This window comes from Nilaparvata lugens, chromosome 5 (assembly GCF_014356525.2).
Source record: "Nilaparvata lugens isolate BPH chromosome 5, ASM1435652v1, whole genome shotgun sequence".
NCBI classification, from domain to species: domain Eukaryota; kingdom Metazoa; phylum Arthropoda; class Insecta; order Hemiptera; family Delphacidae; genus Nilaparvata; species Nilaparvata lugens.
In genome coordinates this window covers 26811133-26834981 of record NC_052508.1, presented here as the reverse complement: position 1 = coordinate 26834981, position 23849 = coordinate 26811133, and the positions used below count along the sequence as shown (strand labels likewise).

The 23849-nt window shown below is 36.4% G+C and overlaps 1 protein-coding gene across 1 annotated transcript in view; it reads right to left on the bottom strand.

Annotated features, from left to right (window-relative positions):
• The window catches only part of LOC111053732 (dachshund homolog 1-like), a 232458-nt gene that overhangs the window by 39334 nt on the left and 169275 nt on the right, over positions 1 to 23849 (bottom strand). The window contains 1 exon segment of the mRNA XM_039428058.1: positions 22048 to 22131. Coding sequence (XP_039283992.1) covers positions 22048 to 22131 — 84 coding nt within the window.

The following is a 23849-nucleotide window of genomic DNA, read 5'->3' as shown; positions in this document are numbered from 1 at the left end:
AATAGCATTCAACGCTTATTAATCAATGTATAGGAAAGAATTGATGAGTAAGTTGGGGAAAAATAATGAATATCAGTCATTATCTGATTAGTCATAAAATATGATAAAATAAGATTTTAAGTCAGATTAAAATTTCATTGTGTTTGTATTCATGCACTATGATGGAACCAACAACTGGATAAAATGTGTCTACAATATGGTGTTTGAATATTATGAACAGCCTCATACGTGGAATGCACTAAGGATAATATTGTTCTTGTTCCATGAATAAATGAAGCTGTACATGAACGGATTATCACATATTTCCACATTATCATATATGAGTCCTTTACTATAGAATAGTATACTATAGACTGGAGGTTTGGACACAGACACAAGCAAATAAGTCACAACAAAGATTGTCCGCCCCTTAACACACTACGACAGGTAGATGGCTCCACGACTCTTCCTAATGAAAGGATGCGTAATATGATATGCAGAAAAGGTGATTCGATCTTTATGCAGTGTGGGTCCATCGTTATTCCTTCTCCTCCCAACTTCATCACAAGTTGTTTCTCAAAGATATAGGGAAGGATGAAGAAGATGTGGAGAAACAAGGAAGTATTAAGAAGAGACTGAGAAAAGTGTCAAGTGGCATTCTGGTCGCCGGTTGGTCACCAATACAGCGACAGACATCCGGTGACAAGAGAAAGAAAACAAACAGACAGAGAGAGACCTGATGATGAAGAAGTCTCAAAAAAGCCACAATTGAGAGAGAGGAGATGAAATAAAGATGTAGAATGAAGATGGGAAGATGGATAAGAAATGACAGAGATAAAGCTAGAATGTTGACAGACTATCTTTGTCTGATTCATCGAACCGTAAATATCTCCGATTTCAGTTTGTCTGTGTGAAAAAATTATAAGACAGGTGACACTGTTTCATTTCAATTTTACAACTCGTTGAACACAAACTGTTCAGATGAACAACGTGTACACACAGTCATATTGATGGGAATGGAATTTGTTCACCAGTATTCATACTAACTTCCAAGCTTGATTAGATCAACATTTAATTTGGAGTTTCTTATAAAGTATATTTTGCGTTGGAAAAAATTGATTGAATGATCCTTCTTATTCATTTATTGCAATAATTTTTTCGAAGGATAGCAATAGTCCAACTCCTATTATAAATGAGACTGTCTCAATGGAAACCGATCAAGAATTCGAATTATTATGCTTCTGATAGTCTGCATGGAGATAACTTGGAGGTAACTTCAGGAACAAAATTCTCAAGCTTCTACTTTTGAAACGAAATTAATTCACAATCTTCGAAATTATCTGTCTAATTAGCAAATATTTGGCAATATACAAGCATTATGAGAAGTTCATTTCTTTGGAAAACATAATTTCAAACTTTTCTTTACTTGAATCATTAAGAATCCTATGAAAGAATTTTATTCTTTATTGATCATAATTCAAATGTGGTAATATTATTCTTACTGATAAATGATTATGTTAAATAATCACTCTACAATTATTGAAAAGTATACGGATGAATGAACTGTATGTAATTGCTCACTTCTCTGCAGTATCCGTTGCACAAATATTGGGATTGATCATTCCTGGTTACTATGCTATATCGACAATGTCTGGAGCAATATCAGCTGCATAAGGTTGCACCTACAGAGTGCTCTGCAAGCTAATCCCCAATTCAACTCAGCTGCTCACTCAAGACAAAGGGCAGTAATCTGAACTTATGCCGCAAGGCTCGCTCGCCTGAGGAGCAATTTTTGAGGGAATATTCAGCCAGCTAAGGAACAGGACTGGCAATTTCTAATCGGTTAATTGATGAGTTGCGATGAGGGTTGGACTGGGGTCCGGCATGTGTGCTTAATGGTTGCCAAGGCAAGGCTTTGCATCTTAAGTGGTCGTCAAGAGGTCCAAAGGAAATGGAAGTCACGTCATTGTGCCATGTGCTCATCATCTTTCTCAAGCCCTTCCACTCAAACAACTACCTGATTCCAGCCAAACTTGCCCATTCCGTCAGATTATTACAGGTTAAAAGGTGCATCTATGTGTTTCGGTAACAGCAGTGGTGAATGTTGTTGTTCTTAACATCAAATTGATACTAAGCGAATAATATATCTCTCAAGAAAATAAGTTAATGAAACATTTTTGTTTTGAAAGGAAAGATTTGAAAATCAGTTCAACAGATGCACTGGTTTTTTACAATCGAATAAGCTTTTTGATAATCAAAAACCATCTTAGATAGATTTATTTCTAGGTTACCTTCTTCTCATTCCAATATCCAATGAGGCTTTCCATAAAAAAATTAATATCCTTCAATTCGAATGTTAGTAGCACATTTTCATGTGAATCTAGGAGATTTATGGATTTTCAATATTACCTATCTATCTGGCCAAGACTTTCACCTCTGGTCCTTCAATAGATTCTCCACCGATTCCAACAAGATATTCAGATCAATATCTACCGATCCTGTTGAGCTCAATTAACTATGTCTTTGTAGGGATATGTCATGCAAAATCTTGACAATGAATGTATGTTATGTGGAAGAGCCATATTTAAGTGTATATTATAATGGAAGTGTTATGTTTGAGGATACAAATTTCAATACAAATATGATTGGTGTTGAGAGATATGCATTTTTGTATTTTGCATACTATGTGGTTTCGTTAGTTATTCTTGTCAACCGGCCCAGCTTGTAAGACAGTGTTGGACAGTAGTGAAGTGGCAGATTCGATCGTGTAGCATCAGGACACAGGCTGTTGGTAGTCAGTGACAGCGAGCGCGATCTAGTGGGGCAGTTAAACATTGCCGGGCAGCCAGCTAGCGATGCCAGTAATGCGAGGCGACGGACGGGAATTGACCTCCATCTGTGTGGTCGGCTTGTCTACGTCCAAACAAATTAGTGTGATAGGCCAGTGAGACATCTCCACTCCACTCCATAGCAGGTCCACACAAATACTGGCTCCCAAGACGTCTCTGATTTATGCCTTTTCGAATCGATATTCCCCTTACCTTTTCTTCTTTATTTGAACCATTCATTAGTATAGGATTGGATTATCTTTCTTTCTTCTTCCTCTCCATCTGTCGTCTCCTACATTACCCTTCCTTTTTAAATATTGATTAATTCACGAATACTCTCCCTATATCTAATTCTTTCACGAACATTGCTCTTCTTCTCCTACTACCTATCCTGCTCATGCTCCTCCTGCCACCATCATCTTCTTCTTTCTGCTTATCAATGAGTTCACCTCAATCTTCCACACTTCTTACAAAGGAGAGGATATGAGAGAGAAGTACTTGTTGGGTAGAGAGTCGGCAGAGGGTATGGGTATCAATATTATATCATAGTAGTTGCAAAATGCATATAAATGCGTATAAGTCTGGATATATTGTCGAATTATCGAATTATCCATGAGGAAAATATATCTACTATGAAATGCTATCATGTATTAATTTTGGCAATAAACAATCATAAATAAATTGTAATCTGCAAAAATAAATTAACTCCATCAATCAATCAATCTTGTTTATTTTAATGTTACTTGTCTACGAAATTTCCATGATATGAATATAATATTCTTCTTTGCCTTTCCGTTTCACTATCATTATTCTTCACACTCAATCTATTCACATTTTCTATCCCATATGAGATTGAAACTATTGATTCTGCATTATGAATCTAATAAAGTCTTCTAAAAATCCTGATGATAAATTTCTTCATAATTTTAATCTTATCTTATCTAATCTAATCCTTTTGAGAAGCATAATGAATCAATTGGGAAAATTAATCGAATGATTAACAGAACAGAATATTCGTTTGCAGAATTGAAATGCTCAACTTGATTATTGTATATTTGTATTCTATTCTGGATATATGTCAAATAAAGTAATGTTTCATCTGTATTTTAATCCTAGTTATGAGTGAGATGTATAATCTATGGGTAATACAGTTTTGATAACGTTTAGGATTTAGAATCCGCTTGTACGACAGATTCTGTACATATAGTACGAGAACCTTCTTGGTGTTTGTCTCGACTTATTATAGGTTATAGTTCAACAAGATATGAATTTGTTTCAAAAGTAGAGGAAAATCATTCAAACAACTCATACATAAACATACTTATTATAATACCATAACATAAGAGATAGATGTTTAACAATTCTCTCCAGATTTTCTTGTACATGATAACAGAGCACCAATAAATCATTCAGCCACAATCCAATCCCTCATTACAACAAGCTGCTTTCGCCCTGAGAGCAAGAACTTCACTCACGATCAACAAACAGGAAGAAGCATTGATTGTTTTCATAGCAACGAAGCTAATTGGGAGGAAGAGCTTGCAATATGGTCCGCACTGCAAACACGTTGCGAGAATCCAAACACATTAAATTGGACGTCTCTCTGTTTTGAGAATCATAAAAATGGTCATTAAAACAGGCGCCCGAGTGAGGCGAATTTATGGAGGCCACAAGTGCCCCCTACATAAAGTCCGGTTAATGACAATGGCTAGCACTGCAATTCCAACGGAAAAGTCACAACTGAACGCTCCTTGGTTTGGCTGACAGTTTCGGGGATGCGCTCATATCCATGTCCCAAATGAGTGAGAACGCGTCATCAAATGCTTGATTGAGAAATGGGGTCCAGTTGAATTGTCAATTCAGCATTTATAGCTGCTATCAAATGACTATTATAACTTTGTCATCCAGATGTTATTGTTCTGTTATTGATCGTAAATTTAATTGGTCTCTTGGAACCACACAGGAATCCCTTTAATGAATCACTGAATTTCAATTGATTCTAGATTAAAGAATTACCCATAAGTGATATTTCTCACATCGAAACTTAGTCAATAGAGTTGATGAATATAATTCTATTGAAAAATGAATGTTGAATCATGGACAGTTCGTAAGTATTTCTGAGCTCATGTTATTTCAGAAGTTTTATTTCCGTATTTATTATTTTCGATCGTTTCGAAATAAACTATTCATAATTGGGGTGGGTTAGGAATAGTGTGGTTAGTTTAGAGCTGTGGCTCATATATGCTGCGGTCTACGGCATTATAGAACCCAGTGCATGAGAACATGACTTATTTGCAGCCTATATAAATGCTAGGTGTGGTGAAGGGAAGAGCAGTCTCACAGCCATGCATCAAGAGAGTAATGGGGGTCGAATGTGTAAGACGGTGCCAAGGAGGATACACTTACGAGGCAGACCCAGCTGCAAGATGTCGAATCAGCATAAATTCGGTAATTGGGGCCCGGGGAGGCATATCTTGCTCTTGAACTGCTCGTCGTTGGGTGGAGAGGGTTGTGCGGATATCAATAAATAATTACCCTTCAAATTGCATTTACTATTACACCACACCCTATAATATCCTTTGCTCTCTCTTCTTGTTCTCTATCATTGCTCCTCTCATTATACTCCTACCTCCCTCTTCCTCACACATTCAAGTACCATTTCTCATCAAATGAGCTCTGCTAAGACGATACGACTCCCAAGGCATCCTTTGTCGTTGCTCTGGCCATGAGATCTTCTCCAAAACCCCATCACACTACCTGGATGCAAGGAAGTGTTCATTCTGGCACAGGAAACCACCCCTTCAGGACAGCAATAATTACACAAAAGCCCTCCACTTGGTTTTACACACTTAAGGTTGTATACACTGAGCTCCTTGCACTCTTTCCCAATATTATGCGTGCTCATATCCGTGTTTCCAATGTTCAAGTGGCTTACTGTTCAATCGTTGCTTAGTCAGTTGAAAATATTTTTAAAAAATACTGAACAGAACGCTTAATATGATTCATAACATCAGATGTACATAATTCACATGGATAAAACCTCACAGAATATATCATTCAAATTCTTCAATTCTTTGAAATCATTGAGGGCACTAAACACCTTCGTTTTTCCAAAGATATTTCCATGAACTAAAGATACACCATGATACATCATTAGTTATTGGTTATTTTATAATATTTTCATTAACGGTATATCTTATGTGGAGTAGTCCATATATAATCTATTGTCTCTATCATCTCACTACTTTGAATTGTTCTTATCCACTATTTCCAATTATTGTTCTTATCAGTAGAACGTGTTCCCTGGACTAGTGGTAGATCCACTGTTTATCAAGTGACACATTTCAGTCCTTTATTCTACTCTGTATTTCACACTATCAATAATTGGTGAAGTGAGTGTCAACAAATGTGAGCGCCACCAGGCACAACACAACTTATCTATCACGTGACACCTCATGCATTTCGTCCATTATTGTTGTTATACGACACCCGTCACAAATAAAAGGTTCCAATTCGGCTCCTCAGACTAATGTTACGCTCTCAATACTGATTCCCTTTCATGGTCTCCACTAGCCCTTCCCTAGATATATTTCCCTTTGACATGCAATCCTATTGTTGTAGTCACCTGCAATATTATTGGGAGTTTCTTTTCAATATTTTAGTTGTAGTTGAACTAACACACCACCACAACACAAACCAATCAACAAAAGATAGCAAGGAACATTGATTTATTTTGAAGTACCTTATGTTTGGTTGTGACTTGATATTATAACGTTGTAGTAATTGATGAGGTTTTTCACAAACAGCAGTATGGAACATTGGGATGTATGCATGGATATTATTTAGGCTACTATTGATTGGACAATTTCGTAACATTTATCCACAATAGGGGTGAAAATATACTCAATTAGAATGGGTTGACAGGAGTAGAACATGAGTAGGCCTATACCATAACAATTGAATCGAATCAAAATATTTGCGGTTGCACAAAAGCCGGTTGAATTTGAATCGTGATTAATTCTATAAGAACCAATAAGAGAAGCCTTTTTTCGAAAAAGTCTTCCCCAATTGGTTCTCGTGAAATTAATCACGATTCAAATTCAACCTGACCAAAGAGAGTTCGCCCGAATCATGGAGAGAGAAGTAAAAATTTAAGAAGAGACATGAAAGACTGACTGGGAGAAAGAGAAAAATGAAGCGGGAATTTTCATTCCAAAGTAAGTTGTATGATAACTCCAACTGGGGAAGAGATATGACAGGAACCGAGTAAATCTCATTTTTCTGTACACATTTATGTCAGTGTTTATGACTGAGTGGCGCACGCCCGAAAATAGGATGAGAAAGTAGTAAATTACAATTTCAAATTAGGGTGAGGGCATGAGCCACGGTGTTTGTTTTCAACCTGGAAAAGAATAATAATTGTGATGTTTGTGCTGGGAGAGGAGGACGGAAGATGAGATCCGGTGTTGGAGGAACGTGAGAGTGGTGAGTGCAAGTGGAAAAGGATGATAACAATAATTTCGTAGCAATAAATCTGGCCGAGGTGTCGTGGATTACTCTGTCTGCCATGTTTGATTTGTGCTCCAATAATATGAGAGTGAGTGAGTGAGTGAGTGAGTGAGTATCCTGTAAAGGCGGAAGTACGGCTGTTCTTAGCTGGGTTATACCGAATGCCACCTGTAGGGCCGCTAGTCACGGAACATTCACCAATAAAATACGATATCCCTCTATAAATAAAATACTGTACTGTATAATGAATCCATATTCTGATAGTAGCATCGGTAAAATAAGATGTGGAGTTAGAGTTAGAGTGAAGATGCAGTTGAAATCAATTTGAATTAAAGTTCGATCTCACTCTCCTAAGATAAATGACTGACTCTTGGATTAGGATTTATTTGAAGATAACGAGACAAGTAAAAGTAAGGGACATTCAGATTGTACCTAAATCATAAGTGACAGAATCAGTTTTATAAAACCATTAAGTGTTGTGATCTTGATGGTTTAACGTGATAACTATAAAGAAGAATTGTTCTTAATATTGTGAACAATTCAATATTCTAACAACATCTGTCTGATTATCTCCTATTTTGTAAGGCTAGTTTCACACTCATTCGGTTCGTTTCGTTCTCGGTTCGTTTTCGGCAAATTCTGATAAGTGTGAAACGGTAATTCGGTTTGAATTCGGTACCGAATAGAAACCGCATAGAACCGAACGCCCACTTGACTCTAATAAATTCCATCAGGTTTCAATTCGTTGCTAGCGAGAGGCTACTTTCACACACTTTCGGTTCGGTTCGGTTCGTTTCGTGGTCGGTTCGTTTTCGGCAAATTCCAATAAGTGTGAAACGATGATCCGGTTTGAATTCGGTACCGAATAGCAACCACATAGCACCGAACGCCCCCTCGACACGAATAGGTTTCATCGTATTCGAATGCGTTGCTAGGGAAACAGGAGAAAACAAATTCTTTTTCCTACAGTTACATTGAAAAGTGACCATTCCTGCACTGATTACAGAACGCAAAGAATCACTTTTCCGCACTAGTGCGCAAAGTATTACAAAGTTCATCTGCTGCACTCAAGAAACCATTCCGCCCTCGCCTACGGCTCGTGCATAAACGTTTCTTTCGGTGCAGCAAACTGTCACTTTGCGCACTAGTTGCACAAATAACTATTACACACGCTTGCCTTTTTTATTTTTATTTTAACCTGATATCGTGATTATAATTATGTTTCAAAATTTTCCAAGTCAAAATCATATGGTCAATTCATTTCTAATAGTTCACAGGAACATTTTTTTCTCAATGAATAGTTTGCTAAAAAAAATGAAAGATATCAATTAAAACTCAGGGAAAATTTATATATTTTTTTTATTTTTCCACGAATATTACATGATTTCATCAATGGAGAGAAGAGATAAAGTTCATATACCATGTGTGGGACAAATTTTCAATTTAAAAAAATAATCTCTCTGAACATCCAAAATTAACATAATCGAAAAGAAACTATTCAAATAATTCACAATTTTTAATTAACTTCAAAATTTTGTTGTTCAAGAAATAAAATCTTACAATTTAACACCAGCTGTTATATTTAAATATACCAGCATGAGCTGTGAAAATCCAAACACAGCTGTGTTTGAGAAGAAAATACCAAATTGGATCCGTACGAATTAAAACCTAACATGTATGAAAGCCTCATTCGTTTTCGGTAACGAACCGAACCGAACCGAAAACGAACCGAACCGAATGAAACCGAATGAGTGTGAAGCTAGCCTAAGTGTATTTCATACGAATACGTTATTGTACGAGTGATTAGAGATTGTGGGAATGGAACTTTTGCGTAGTAAGTTTGATAACAATAAGTTGAATAACTGCAGTAGTTATCACTTCTTCACTGAGTCAGATATGATTTTATGGGATTGAGTAATTCAAAAACTTAATAGAGAAGAGACTCCAATCGTGGTTGAAAAGATAGAGCGAGGCTAATAACATCAGCGGCATTGACACTACACTTGATCAGGACATTGAAAGCCCCATAGACAACTTCAGAATAGGTAAACACGTGGACTATTCGTCTATGATGATGCGTTTATTTGGACTGTTCGTAGTTCACAGCAAACACTTGAATGTGACGAGCAAATAGTGGTGGGGCGTGTGTGTCTCCCCCTAAACATAGTCATAAAACCAAATTTCGAGTAGTTCTGTTTGAAGTGAAACTAGCAGCATGCCCGGTGGAAGCTATCATCCCCGCTACATCATAAACTCATCTGATTGCATTAAATGCTCCTCGAAATGCTCCCTCTGCCGCACTCTTATTGAGTTTGTGAATTAGAGATCAATTGGATTTTCCACTTAGCGATTGGAATATCGAATTGTAGTTCGATTCTGAGTTATGGCTACTTCCCGAATGCTTCCAACAATCCCAACTTCCAATTGTTCTACAACTACAGCAGTAGAATGAATTTATTTATTAGACTTCGATTTTGTTCACAAATTTTGAAATCCAAGACTCAATCAATCACTGGAATCACTGGAAAATATCACTAAATTCGGAATTATTCTGAAGAGATTCAATATGCTACAGATATTCATATGTTTTGAAAATATACCAAAATCTAGAAGCGTAAATTTTATTGATGAACAAGAAAGTAATTACTGCAAATGGGAATGTGGAATGGAATTCATAGGTGGTTCACATCAAGTTTCCTCCAAGCTGTCATGCTCACAAGCTGCAACTGTCTTGTTTTTACCGTACGATATCTTTGTCCTTGATTAATTCTGCTCACTCTTCATTTACATATAAATTATATTATCATTTTATCACTTCTCATTATCAAGATAGCCATAATAATAATATTTTAAATCGCATGTAATCTAGTGGTAAAATTATTTCGCAAACATGTTTGCCTTTTCTTGATGCCACAATACTCTTGTCAAAATCAGGTTTCAAAAAAATAAGGAAATTGATACTGCACTTATCATTTATATTTCCGTTGTGATGTTCATTATAAAACTAGTTTTTTTCTTGTTACCTTAGTGGGTTTGAGATTTGAGGTAGATTTTATTTGATATGTCATGTTGGTTCGAGTAATCAGTAGCTTCTTTTCAGAATTTTTGATCAGCAGACATCAAAACCAAGAGCCTTGAGAAATTTGTAGAAGTTATGTATTCAAACACATCTCAAGTATTATCGATTCCTTCATAAACAATGTTTACTTTCATTCGAGGAGAATGAGAATTTTCTCAAGACAACTGATCTTTTTTTCAAATGTACGAAATTATTTATATTTCAAATCAACAAGGAATAGTTTTGGAAAAGAATGAATAGAGACATATAAATCAGAACTCAGATAAAAAAAAGAAATAAACTACTTTGTCATGAAAAAGTGGAATCTCAAATGTAAAATTCAGTTGAAAGAGAAAAATGTCGCTCAAATATGAGAGAGAGATGAAGGCCCACATACATATACGTAGAGAGATTGAAAGAAAGAGAGAGACAGAGTGAGAGAGAGAGAGAGAAAGCATGAGAGCATAGTATGTGTACATCCGATTGTAATGTCAGCATGCTCCCATGAGGTCTGGGCAGTAAACAGTAAACACCAATAATTTTGGATGTGTTTGTATTGGCATCAGTTCAATAGGTGAAATCTACTGATTGAGACAATATTGCAGTGGTAAATGTTTGTCCTGCCATCAGTGCAGGAAACATGGCTATTGCAATGTCATGACGTCCTGGCAGCATGATTTGAAAAGTCTATTATCACTTAATAATAATCATTGATTGCTATTTTTAAAAAATCCAAATTCTATCAGGAATTGTTTTATTTGATTACACAAGAATCAAAGCAGGAGTTTGTGATAATATTCATAATGTCATACAGGTGCTCACAGGTGCTCACTCTATAATACTGTATAATGTAATGATCCGTCACTTTATTATTATCAATATGAACAGATCAAAAACCCAATAAAACCAACGCAGCCTCCAATGAAGTAGTATTTTCTATATAATATTTCAGTTGTAGTGGTTATTATGAAACTAGCTTTCTCTATGATTTATAGGTTTGAATGAATAAATGTAAGTATTGTTTATGCAACACAAGCAGTTCTTTATGAAAAGAGAAGAAAAGGAAGATAAGGGGAAAAGAAGCAGATGGAAGTAAATAAGTAGTTGTTTATTGATTTGGAGGATATCTAGAGCTACAGTATAATTTTGAATCTTTTCTAGTTATATGAAACGAGATATCTGGTGTGAACAGAGGTATTAGACAATAGGAGTAATGGAATATACTAGAAAGATATATGCCATAGAGGTAACATGCACTTTTCTGTATGTTCATTCAATGGTTATAGGGTTTTTAACAATTGAGGTACTTCTCAAAACATTACAAGTTGGATTATGTTTGAAAATATTTGAGTAAAGAATATCTCCAATGAAGGCGGTCTTGAACAACATAACTAGGACCAGAAACAATGCTTGCAAGATAGATAGTTTAGTTTGAAGTAGTTAACCGTTTGTTAATCCGCATCAAGGAAACCAACGCTTGGTGGCAAACCTCACAACTGCTGTCTGCTTCAAAGGTGGGCAATGGCTGGCTGCATGCACACTCAGTGCAGTCACACATAGTTGACAAGACATCGACGTCAAAAGGCAAGAATCTGAGGAATCCACGGATCTCTCAATTGCGAGCAAAAGACGGGAGGGAAGAAGTCGAAGACATGCCAGACATGTTCATCTCGACATTCTCATATCCGCCTCAAGAATGTCATCAACCCTTCGCCAAGTACAACCCTTCATCACTAGTATCATTCACAGCACCGCAAGATGGATTTCAAGATGTTATACCGTTGGGTTCCACAAGGTTATAACACAACAAGAAATCTTGTGATGTACTCACACACACTCGAACACTGTCCGCACTGATAACTGAGAGATAAGAGTTAGTGAGAATTGGCTGAACATAGCTTGGAAATTGTTTAAATTAGATTATTGTACACTCAGAGACACATTGTATTCGATACAGGTACTGTATTTTTATTGATGAAACTCATTGTGAACAGGGATTCTATGATTGAATCTATAATTGCCAGGGTCTGTATCATTGATTGCATTAGAAGAAGTTGCTCATCATGATGCTTATTTCAAGAACAAACTTGCTGCATCAATCATCATGAAATCTATGAATGATTCTATTGAATAAAAATAGCCATAAATTTATTATTCCATTACGAAACCTATCAATAGTCTGAAACGTTAACTGTTCAAGCAGAAAATATTAAATTCTGTGGTTTCCAAACAACAGCTACGTCTATCCCGGACAATGCATTCTCTAATGTGGATATCTCACGTGTTCGCGGCCAAGGGGTGGCAAGTTATTGACTAAGAAAGCAGTTAGTCATCCCTGGTTTATTATAATAAGAGAAGTGGAGAGAAAACGAATACGAGTAATAAAACAGAAACGAAGAATTTGTTGTGCACGAAATCAGCGCATAACTTGGACGCGGTCGTATGCGACCTGGTTGCAGTTTATTTATGCCTTGGCGGGGATCCCCTGTGGGTGGGGGGTGGTTGGTATTGGAGGGCTCCAGCCTTGAGAGCGTCTCTCCGTCTCATTGCTCGCATGCTATTGCGAGGCTAAACTTGTTCAGACATGCAAATGGCAATATATGGCAGTTTGTCATAGAAGGTGATCCATCAAATAGTGGTCCCGCGACCCGCGAAGCTACACCACTATCTCATCGACAGTTTTCTCACAGTCTTTCTCGTATTTTTGCCGCCAACAGCCATCTTACACCGGTCGTAAATTTGAATCCTCCTGCAGCTCACCGAACTACGCAAAACTCATGTTTCCTCCACTTTGAAGCATCGGTTCTCCTTCCATCTTTTTCTATCTATAATAAAATTAGAATCACGATTGATGTGTTTGGTTCCATTTTGAAGTCATAAGCGAGAAACAATCACAAGATTCTGATGCATGATTGGATAATATAGTCACTTAATTAGAGAATTAATCAATGGAAGAAGTTATGTAGAAAAGTATAAGTGAAATTGAAACTGTTGATCAATGCCGTATAAGATTTCATCTCAGATGTTTTAGGTTGTATATTACGGTATTTGAATTAATATATCAGTTCGGCGTTGGTTCAAAAGCTATATGCTATTGATATCAACCAACTGTATAAATAGACAATTAATACAAGCTTGTGAGAGAGCAGCTACACAATTTGTTCCCAAATGCATAACGAATGTGTACAACGGAAACAAGTATTTTGAGAGCCTATTAATTTTGTCCAGGAGAACGAATTCAAAGTTGTAGAAAGAAACTTGAAGAGAGGGGGAGAAGAGAGAGAACGATATTGATGATAGATTGATGGAATGAGAGCGCTGATATAAATTGTGAGAAGGAAGGCGAGCGTTTTAGAGGCCGTAACCCTTTGATTATGGCCGCACAATACGTTCCGAAATGAGCGTCGGAATTGGTTGTTATTTGGGCGACATTCTTCTCAGCTCCCTTCCCTCTCTCACCCAGAGAACTGGAAAATGTGTTTGGATGGTAGTAATAATAACCGACACAAACAACGGACAGCTGATATCCGTGTCAAAATCTAAAATCTATTGACGTTTTTGAAAGTCAACAGAGCAACCTGCGTGGAGCGCGTGTCCAATTTGTAATAGGGTTGTTGTTTCAGAGTGAAGTGAGAGGGCGGTGGAAGCACGTGTACGAGCAAGAAAGAGAAATTGTCCCCCGATAGATGAGAGCAGAGAATCGGGAAATTGAATTTTCCTTTTTGTCCAGTCGCCTTCCATATCATGATTATACAATGCTCTATCGCACCTGTCACGTCCACTCTTGTCCAGTCAGATGACCAGCTCTGTTTGACCGCCAATTCCACTCTTGATCTGCATCATTATTTCAAACCTCCAACAGTCGTTGCATTGTTTGAGAATTCTGTCGTGTCTTACTCATTGTAGCTTCTACTACTTTTCAAGGAATTGGAAACAAAACTATACTAGCTAGAATTTGAAACAAGATACTTTGTTTGATACAAGAGAGATAATACATTTTTCCTTGTCCTAGATGCATAAAATGAGCAGAATAGTTTACTCCTGGATTGAGTTGCCAATGGACCTTTAGTACTTTACGGTTTCTTCGGATGGTATATGAACCATAATACAATAATATTGTTAATCACAAAAAATCTCTATGCAACCCATCATTAATAGATAATAGGATATTATATATAAAATTCAAATCATCGATAATAATTGATGCTCCAAATTTTAGAACTCCAATTTGTTTTATTCATGAATGAATCATACTCTAATGATCCATTGAGGAAAACGTTGTAATGACAAGAATGTTATTTTTTATTCTGAATTATAAAGAATGAAATTGAGTTGGATCTTGGATGTGTTCCTTGAAAGTTAGACTATGAAGTATCATCTCACTGTAAAAGGTGAAATTGATACACGCCCATCTATTTAAACATTGTGTTCGTACGTGTTTGAAATTGATGTACTTTTTTATTCGGGTCATTCATTTCTTTCGACGTTGTTCAACGACATTTGTTACAGAGAATTAAGTGCCGCGGTAGAGAATCAACCCCTATTGATAGGGGGAAAGGGAAGGGAGGTATGACTGAGGCAAATGGTGTGTTTGTGTGATGATTGATGTCCTTACAGCGAGTGATAGGAGAAGCCAGTGTCGGGTGACTCTATGGGGAGCTTGTTAGGCCTTCAACCAACTGATAGGGACCTCGTGAAAGGGCTGCCAGCCACGAGGCACCCATTGTTGGCATTTCTTCTGTGTTCCACCTTCAGCTGAATATCAGAAATCAGCATCAGCTGACAGGAAGAAGATATAACTATACAAGTGATTCTTGTATTCAACAACAAATGTTACAATTTGTGAACTAACATTAAATTTTCGAGTTTATTATTATATAATTTAAGTCTAAATCTATTTCAAATCGATTATTCCGAATTGAAAATAAGATAAAATAATTTTCGCCACACTTGGATGTAATGAGCTGGTTTACGTGCGTCATATGGAGGCCGAAAGTGATTGTTTTCCGACCAGGCCGGTAAAACTTTACGGCCCTAGGGCTGTAAAATGACCTTGAATAACAGCTGATCGTGTCCGATCTCACAAAAATCATAGAGAGATAATCTCATAACGACTGTAATAATCTATATAATTATGTATCGTGAATCGCGGTATTATGTCTATAATATATTTTATAAATTACTGTTTAATAATTTAATATTTATTATTGTGTTTTTGATATCAACAATGAATACAATGGCTGCATTGTCCATTGTCATAAAGGTACGTATCGCAAGTATTTAAAAGTGAAGAATCGAATTTGAAATCAAAGTACAATAATTGTATCAATATTTAAAAGTGAGATAGAGTAATAATTGTTTCTTTTTTATTATCGAATTCCACTTCTTAATGCAATACAATCAACTATAATAACAAGAAAATACAGCAGAGATCTGAAGTTTAAGGTAAGCCTACTGGTGAAACTCAGCCTTGACTAAAAAATTCCTAGTAATTTTTCCGTAATTCATTATTAAAACTTTTAGATAATTTTTCTTTAATATTGAACCATATAGAGAAAACATTAGGCCCACTCAAGATTGAATCTTCGAATGTTTTCTCTATGATTTCAGAGCAATATTTTGTTGTGAAAATGCCGGCAAACCGGCTTCAAATTAATATGCCGCTATACACTATATTATAGTAGCCTACATACGTTACCTGACTTAATTCAGAGTGAAAATTTTATTGTGAAACAGATAATAATATTAATTTTAATAATATAAGTCATGAGCCAAAGTCTGTTGTACCTTTGACTATAGAAAGAACCTTCTTCTATAGAAAGAACAACCTTCTTTCTATAGTCAAAGGTTGTATGCTTTTTAGGAGTGAAGTAAACTTTTTTAGAAGTCTAGTTTACAGTATTACGTGTATGCTAAGAGTTATCAGTCAGGCCTCTACATTCAACAATACGCGATAGCCGAGAACGTAAAGGCGTAAACAATAGAACTCAAAGCTCAGTGAATAACAAACACGATCTAGGTTCGAATCTCGGTCAATGACATTTTTTTTTGTCGATGAATTTCGACTTTTATTAGCTATTTTTTATATTAGTTACCATAATTTAAATTTCAATCAATTTTTTAGATATATTTTGAGACAAAACTGTGAAATATGCAATTATATTAATTTTTTCATCACATTATTTCAAAATAGTAATGAAAATTCTATTCATCCATCTATCCATGAGATATTGCACCGGGCGCAAAGCGCGAGCTATAAAAATTCAAACAATTATTCGAAATATTAATAGTATAAAAATATGGTCACTATTGTAAATTATTAATTAGTAATATTGAAATTAATTGACAGTAAAGTTGTCATAACCAACATTCAAACTATCAAAATAGGCTTTTTGAATTTTATTAATTTTTCAATTTCTTATAAATATTGGGAAGTTTTTTTTTGGTGTGGCGAAAAATAGCGTTCACAACACGGGCAAAAATGTTTTTCCGGCTCTCGAACGCTTCAAGTTCTCGACTTCGTCTCGAACTTGAAAACCGCGATCTCGAGCCGGAAAACGTACATTTTCTACGTGAGTAGTGAAGGATTACTGTTTTTTTTTTTTTTGAACAATATTCATTTTACATAAAAGCCACATGAAATTGAATATCTTTTGGAATTTTTTCTCAAATGAATTATGCTCTAATCAAATGAATGTAGCTCACACAGAATAAACTCAATTTTTATCGAGTCACAGATGCCACTAGAACGCAATTGTATGTGGAATGATTACTATTAAATATCGACGCAAAGTTAACGATCGGAATAAAATTTGACGCGAAAGAAATTTCTATTTTTGTTCTAGATAACTTACTGCTTTCAAGTTAAACAACTGGGTTTTGGAATCCTCCATTAAAATTCTTCTCAATCTTAATCCTTTCTCCATTTTTCCACCTTCATTCCCACTGTTATTTGTTGTAGCTCTCCACGTGTTGCTAATGACCAACACCGTGAAGTATAAATTTGATTTTTCAGGAGTAAGTCATCATTCTTATCGTTCTCACTAACTATTAGATCAAGTTTAGTTATTTTAAAGACTTGATGAGACGTCAGAAATATGTTCTTCTAAATAAATGAGCGGGCGTCTCTTGTAACAACAGGCACTGCAAGATTTCATATCCGAATGAGCGGGAGAAAACGTAATAGCCATCGGTGAAAGGGTTGAAGTCGCCTGGGAGGGAGCCGAAGGTGTGGCTGGACATCAAAAGGACTCAAATTGCATCCGTAACGAAGCGGACACGGACACGGCTCTACGACGACCAAGTCATTGTCTGCCAGATTCCATACCCCACTGCGAAACGGCACGCGGTTCCCTTTACGTACATGTCTTTGACGTTAAATTTACAAGACCCTTCGACAACCCATTACACCCCACAGAAGAAGTTACCTCCCGTACTTAGACAAGCTCCTTCTGTTTCCTGCTGAAACGCACGGTGTAAATTGCAGAGTCATATTCGCATTACCGTCTCCGATCTTCCTGCTTTATTGTTCCTTCCTCATCCTCCACTGATTGATATTGCCGATCCCTCTCTCTCTCCCGCTCCCACCCAATGCTGGTTAATTCAGCTACGTGTTCGGCCGTTTGTATGCATGTGAGATTGTTCATTTACCTTCCTCCCATCCCCTTGTGCTTCCCAACAGTAATATTGTGTGTCGGTTACACTCTGTACACCCTCTTTGCTTTTAATACTCTCTACTAAAGACACACACTCTTCTTTCGCACCCATAAAAGATTTCCCCACCTATGAAGTTCTGATAACCATTGATCCACGTACAGAGCGGACGACTCAATTATTTCCAAAAGAAAACTCCCCTGGTAGAGCATACGTGGTTAGTTGCCACTCCATTATCTCCTAAGCCTTTGTTATTATCTTTACCAGGAATTCTTAATTTTCAGGTGTATTTAACAAAATTTTCATCTCCATTATTGTGTGTAACTTCTTTTAAAACTGGAAGCTTTTTAATAATGATCACGTTAAATAAGTTTCTTTATTGAATTTGATTTCTGAAGATTCAATAACCAATTCGAAGAAGAAAAATTCTCAAGTATTAAACTGTACTATTAAATTTCTATCAGTTTTCTAGACTGTTCTAAGTTGGATATTGCTTATTTATACAATTTTCTAGTGAATTTGGCTCAACTTGTTAAGCACTGAATATTTAGAGTATTGATAAGAGTACATTAATAAATGTACGCTTTGAGCTTACTAATAGGTTAAGTTGTGTAATATTTCATTGATATTGGGAAGTATTTCAAGTTGAATTTCATTGTGTTATATATTGATCTTTACGACTTCGTTTATATTAAAACGGTGAAGAACACAGACATTTTGCTGTCAGAGAAAGTTCAGGACATGGGTTGACATTTGAGTGGAAAAGTTGTTCTCAGGGAAAGACGAAGCCCTAATGGTCACTGATATTTGAGCTCTCTGCGGCACAGGCCAATTTCCTTGCTTCCTGCTTTTTCCTCCTGCCACCAGCCACCCTTCCAGCGATGACAACTCTACTACTTTGTGACGTCACAATAGTAAACATACATTCATCATCATCGTCACCGCATCCACTTATGCGTCTGTTATACATCTTGCTTTCTTCATCGCGTTGAGAACTACACCCCTCCCCCCACCATATATTCTACTTAGTTCCCATATACTTGACAATGAAAAAACTATAAACTACAAAATTTAACTCAAAACTACAATAATCTATATTAATTGATTTTACTTTACTGTACTATGAGTTTGAAGTATCCGATTCTAATCAGACTAATATGTAACCTTTAAACTGTAGCCCTTGAAATTAGGAAAAAATATCTAGACTAATTACAAAATTGGATGTGGGAGAATAACTATTCTATTTAGCCATTGTGGAGGGAGGAGTAAATATAATTAGCAAAAAATCCTTCCCAAGAAAATGGAGAGAGTTAGTTCACGAACTTAAACAACGATCGATCTTCGCACATTATGATGAGATGATTTTCTGTTGTGATTGTTGATTCAATAAAATAGTTTCCTATCTTAATTCACAAAATTTTCTATTCCAATTTTTACCGTGAGGATATCAAGCCTCTTCGAGTTCTCTTTGTGAATAGCTCTTGTGATTTCCTCTCTTATTCTTGGTCTCAGGTTATCTAGAGACTTGCTGAATTAAATAATTTTATCCTGATAAATTTTGATTTGATTAGTTTTGGGATATTTGATTTATTGGGAGTCTTCTAATATGTAATGACTTTCTGTGAATGTTTTGCATTTCCGTTTTTCTCAATAATACCCTATAATACTCAAAGATGTTTGATTAATCCTTGCAAATCATGAGGGGATTCGAACGACTTGCTCACACCACGTGCTCCAGACATTGAAGTTCTCAGACGGTTGGGTGTTGGGTGAGTCAGTGAGCATTATATAGATCCAATTTCACCAACAACGGTGCTGGTCTGTGCTTCAAGTCCATTCCTTTAGCAAATACATAAAGTGAGTCGTGTTATAGAGAAGACAGGAGGGCGGATAAGAAGAGAATCAGCTGAGTGACCAGACATTTGATGAATGGGGCGAGAATTTGTCCCTGCCAAGCGTCCCAATTCCTATTTACTTTGATATTTACCCGGACCAATTCCTCCCTTATTTATTTATTGCTCCGAAGATAAGCCGTCTTCTTTTGACATCTCTCTTCTGTGATTCTGCTCAGCCCTTCTTGTTTATACATTCTCATCACTTTATCCAGTCCCGAGAAACTTCATCTGACCAGTAAGAAGAAAAAGACTGGACGAAGATGGATCTCCCTCAATATTTCTCTGAGTTTGAAATACAATATTGATCAGTAAGAGATATGGTGGTCAGTTGGTAAATAATAATGTATTTCGAGAATGATTACAATCATCATGAATCGAACATTGTTCTGAATTCACTCAAGAAAATCTTACTGAATGGTTGGATCTCAGCAACCATTTCTGGTTCATTTTTAGAATGAAGCAAATCAGATGATCTTTTTTTTGAAAAATGTGCTTCATGATGATTCAATTATCAGATTTTCAGTAGTCTATTCAGTCTGAATCAACAATATCATTGGATTATATTTCCACTTGATGTCAAGATTCCAAACTCTATACAGATATCACTTGATATCTCAATGCAATTCCATTCTATTTTTTCAGTATTAGAAAAAAATTTAAAGTCAGGAGAAGTATGTAGACTATTTACTATTCATATAAGATGTTAAATTTCAAACGATTCCTCGTGCACTAATTCGCCGGACCATTAAGGAATTGCAATCTAGGTTTGAGTTTCATGTTGCATACGCTGAACAGGAGCCCGCCCTAATCAAAGGGCCTTGGCCAACCTTTATCACATCGCCAAGAGGTGGTTTCGGCCAAACCACGAGACTACGCAGCTGTGGTTGGATGGCCTATTGTCAGAAGAGCTGTGATTTGGCAAGAGGCTTATTCCTATTACAGAGGAGACTGCTTGTGCATCTACAAATTTGTCCTGTCTATTCGAAACAAAGCTCCTATGACCTTTACAGATTCGCTGAACCCTTGAACCTCTTCTAGAATGAAGGACTACTCGACTACTATCTCAACAGCACTCGAGTACCGTCGAAGACAAAGGGACTAATGAAACCTAGCACCGAAATGTATCAGTGTTATTGCCGATTTGCCCTTTTCAAATGCCAAAGCGAAGCACCGCGTAAAGTGAGAGGGGCTGTGGGAACTGAGAAACTTGTATAATGATATCTAAAGTGGTACAATGATTAATCTACCAAAATAAACCTCTCCATCCATCAGAAGTCATTAAACATCAACAAAAATATTATCGTACCTGAAAGTAAAGGTCTTCATCCAGCTAGTAATTCCAATGACTACTGTCAAATTATGTTAAAATATTCCTTTATAGTTCGTTTATCTTGGAAATATCATAAACAAAATGTATCAAATTTCTACCCGCCGATAAGTCTTCTTGTCAGTGTGATTAGTTATGAACATCCATTGATCCGAAAGAATAATAAGAATAAATAAGTCGAAGCATTATTCGGAGGAGAGTATCGAATGTGAACAGCATTTCATTCCGACCGCAGAGTCCTTGATTTCTTTCAAAGTCGTTCAAACATTCTTTGGGAAACAAATGAAACGGAAATACCACCGCTGTTTTCCTTTTATCTTAAATAAGAGCTATACAGAAACCTTTGCGGTACTCACAATTACGTACTCCAATAAACATCGATCAAGTAACGTACAATCAAATATTATTTTCGAAATACTTATGAGGAATGAAATCCTAATAATTACTATGCATGAAACTCGATCGAATTATATGACATCGAATTGTCATAATATACAGGATGCCTAATTATAAAACAAATATGGAAATTTGTTTTTTCATCAGAGAGTCTGCATATATAAAATTCCGTTCAGTCTTCCATAACACTTTACTGAAGATTCTTCAGTTTGATAATTATTTTAAACAAGAAAATAAACTTCTTTTAATTATTCATTATGAATTGTGGGTGAATAAGGAGTGAAAATGTTCACTTGATATCTGATTCAACCCAGTGGAAAATTCAATATAAAAATAAGAGAATCATCTCTCACCAGAGTGTTATAATTTTTAAATTATATTGATAGAATTGGTCGAACTCACCTCTGATCTTCTGTTCGTCCAACAGTTGCCTCTCGAGACTGTCTTTGACTTCTCGCTCCCTCAACACGTCCATTTTCAACTCAGCTAGAAGAAAAAGTAGACACATCATTCTATAACAGTTGTATGTATCATGATTGAAATAATATTCATCTTTGTTCATATAGTATGTTATATTCCTAACCATCTTTTTCTTGGTTGTAAGTGTGACCAGTACATCAGAGAGAGATGATTCAAGCAGTCCAGAAAGTATTGTCAAATGTGAATTTGAACTACTTTTCTAACTAGGCCTGAAGCAAACACCATTTCACTCCCACTTCAACGGTATCCAATATGTTGTATCTTTTTGAGTCTTGATTCGCTTCGCTTTGCTCTCTTGTTTCGACTGCAATCGCAGCCTCTCAATCGTAACCGAGACCCAGTAACACGTATTTTCCCCTCACAAGTGGTGAGTGAGGCCAGCATTGATTTTTGAGACACCCTCTGCTCAGTGCTCCGACCACTTCAAGGCGGAAGCATCTCTAGCGATGACTAATGTCCGTCCACCCGTCCTTTGTGCCACTTTCTTCCTCGAAGTATACTCCTACTTCAGTTGCCGTAACATTTACCACGCGTCAAGTGTACTCACTCACTTCTCGGCTCAATGAAGACTCAACAATGAGTCTCAATGAGTACATATTCTTTGCTTGATAGGTGTTTATATAGTGAGTACATTCACATTCATCCAGGAAGAATATTTTCACAATTGGAGTTCCACTTTCCATGATCTTCTACAATAAAACAAATCTGTATACGAACTAGAGTGATGAATGTTAGACTGAGGCATATTTTTCTACGTTACTTTGAAATTAATAATCTAGGATACATCACATTTGTAGAATTAATTTTACATTCACTTATACGTTTTATCATTTGGGTCATATATGATTCTCAGTCATTATTAATATTTCAAGACTTCTGCATTGAATTCATAGTTCTATATAGGTTGAATAGAATTGTCAGCATGAATTGAGGTGATGAGTGGATGGAAAATTTATGAACAACAATCATCATATTCCAATATGCATTAAATCATGGTAATGGATCAAATTTCAATGTACCTTACCCAACCCAACCTGACCCAACCTAACATAAGGAATTCCAAGTTCGCATTTTCTGTTGAACGTTGGTTGAATTTTCTATTGATTGATTCCGGGTTACTCGCGAAGAGAGAAAATGTGTATCTACCAGAGGGATATGCACTTCTCCACTTTTAAAAATTCATAATTCTTTAAATTAGAAATCCCAATTTCTCTTTCTCCAATGCACATACAATTCGAAAACTAATCAGATCTTATGCCTTATAACAACAAGCCAAAAATTATGAATGATGGTGGAATAATATTATTCTAAAAAGAAATTCGACGTCAACCGGAGAATGGGATTTCTATAAACGAGAACAAGTAGAAAGTGACAGTCCCCTCTTTGAAAATAAGAAAATAAATGAATCTACCAGAGGAGTAAATAATAAGAGGGTGCTGCACAACGTAGAACGTGATTATGCACGATTCAATGGAGGAAAGAGACAAGAAGAGGAAGAAGGAGAGGAAAAGAAGAGTGACAAGGGTCGAGTCGCTTATCGTGGCGTGAAAAAACAACGGCCACGGATTGTTTTGCAGTGTTTTTGTCTTAGCCGGCTGCGGCACCCAGCGGGTGTAAAGTGATGTCGTTGGAGGGTGTGACGTGGCCAGCATTTAATCCAAACAACAGAAATGGAAAAGTAATGGGAGTAGAGGTCCTGTCTCAGAACAATGGCCACGTTCAAT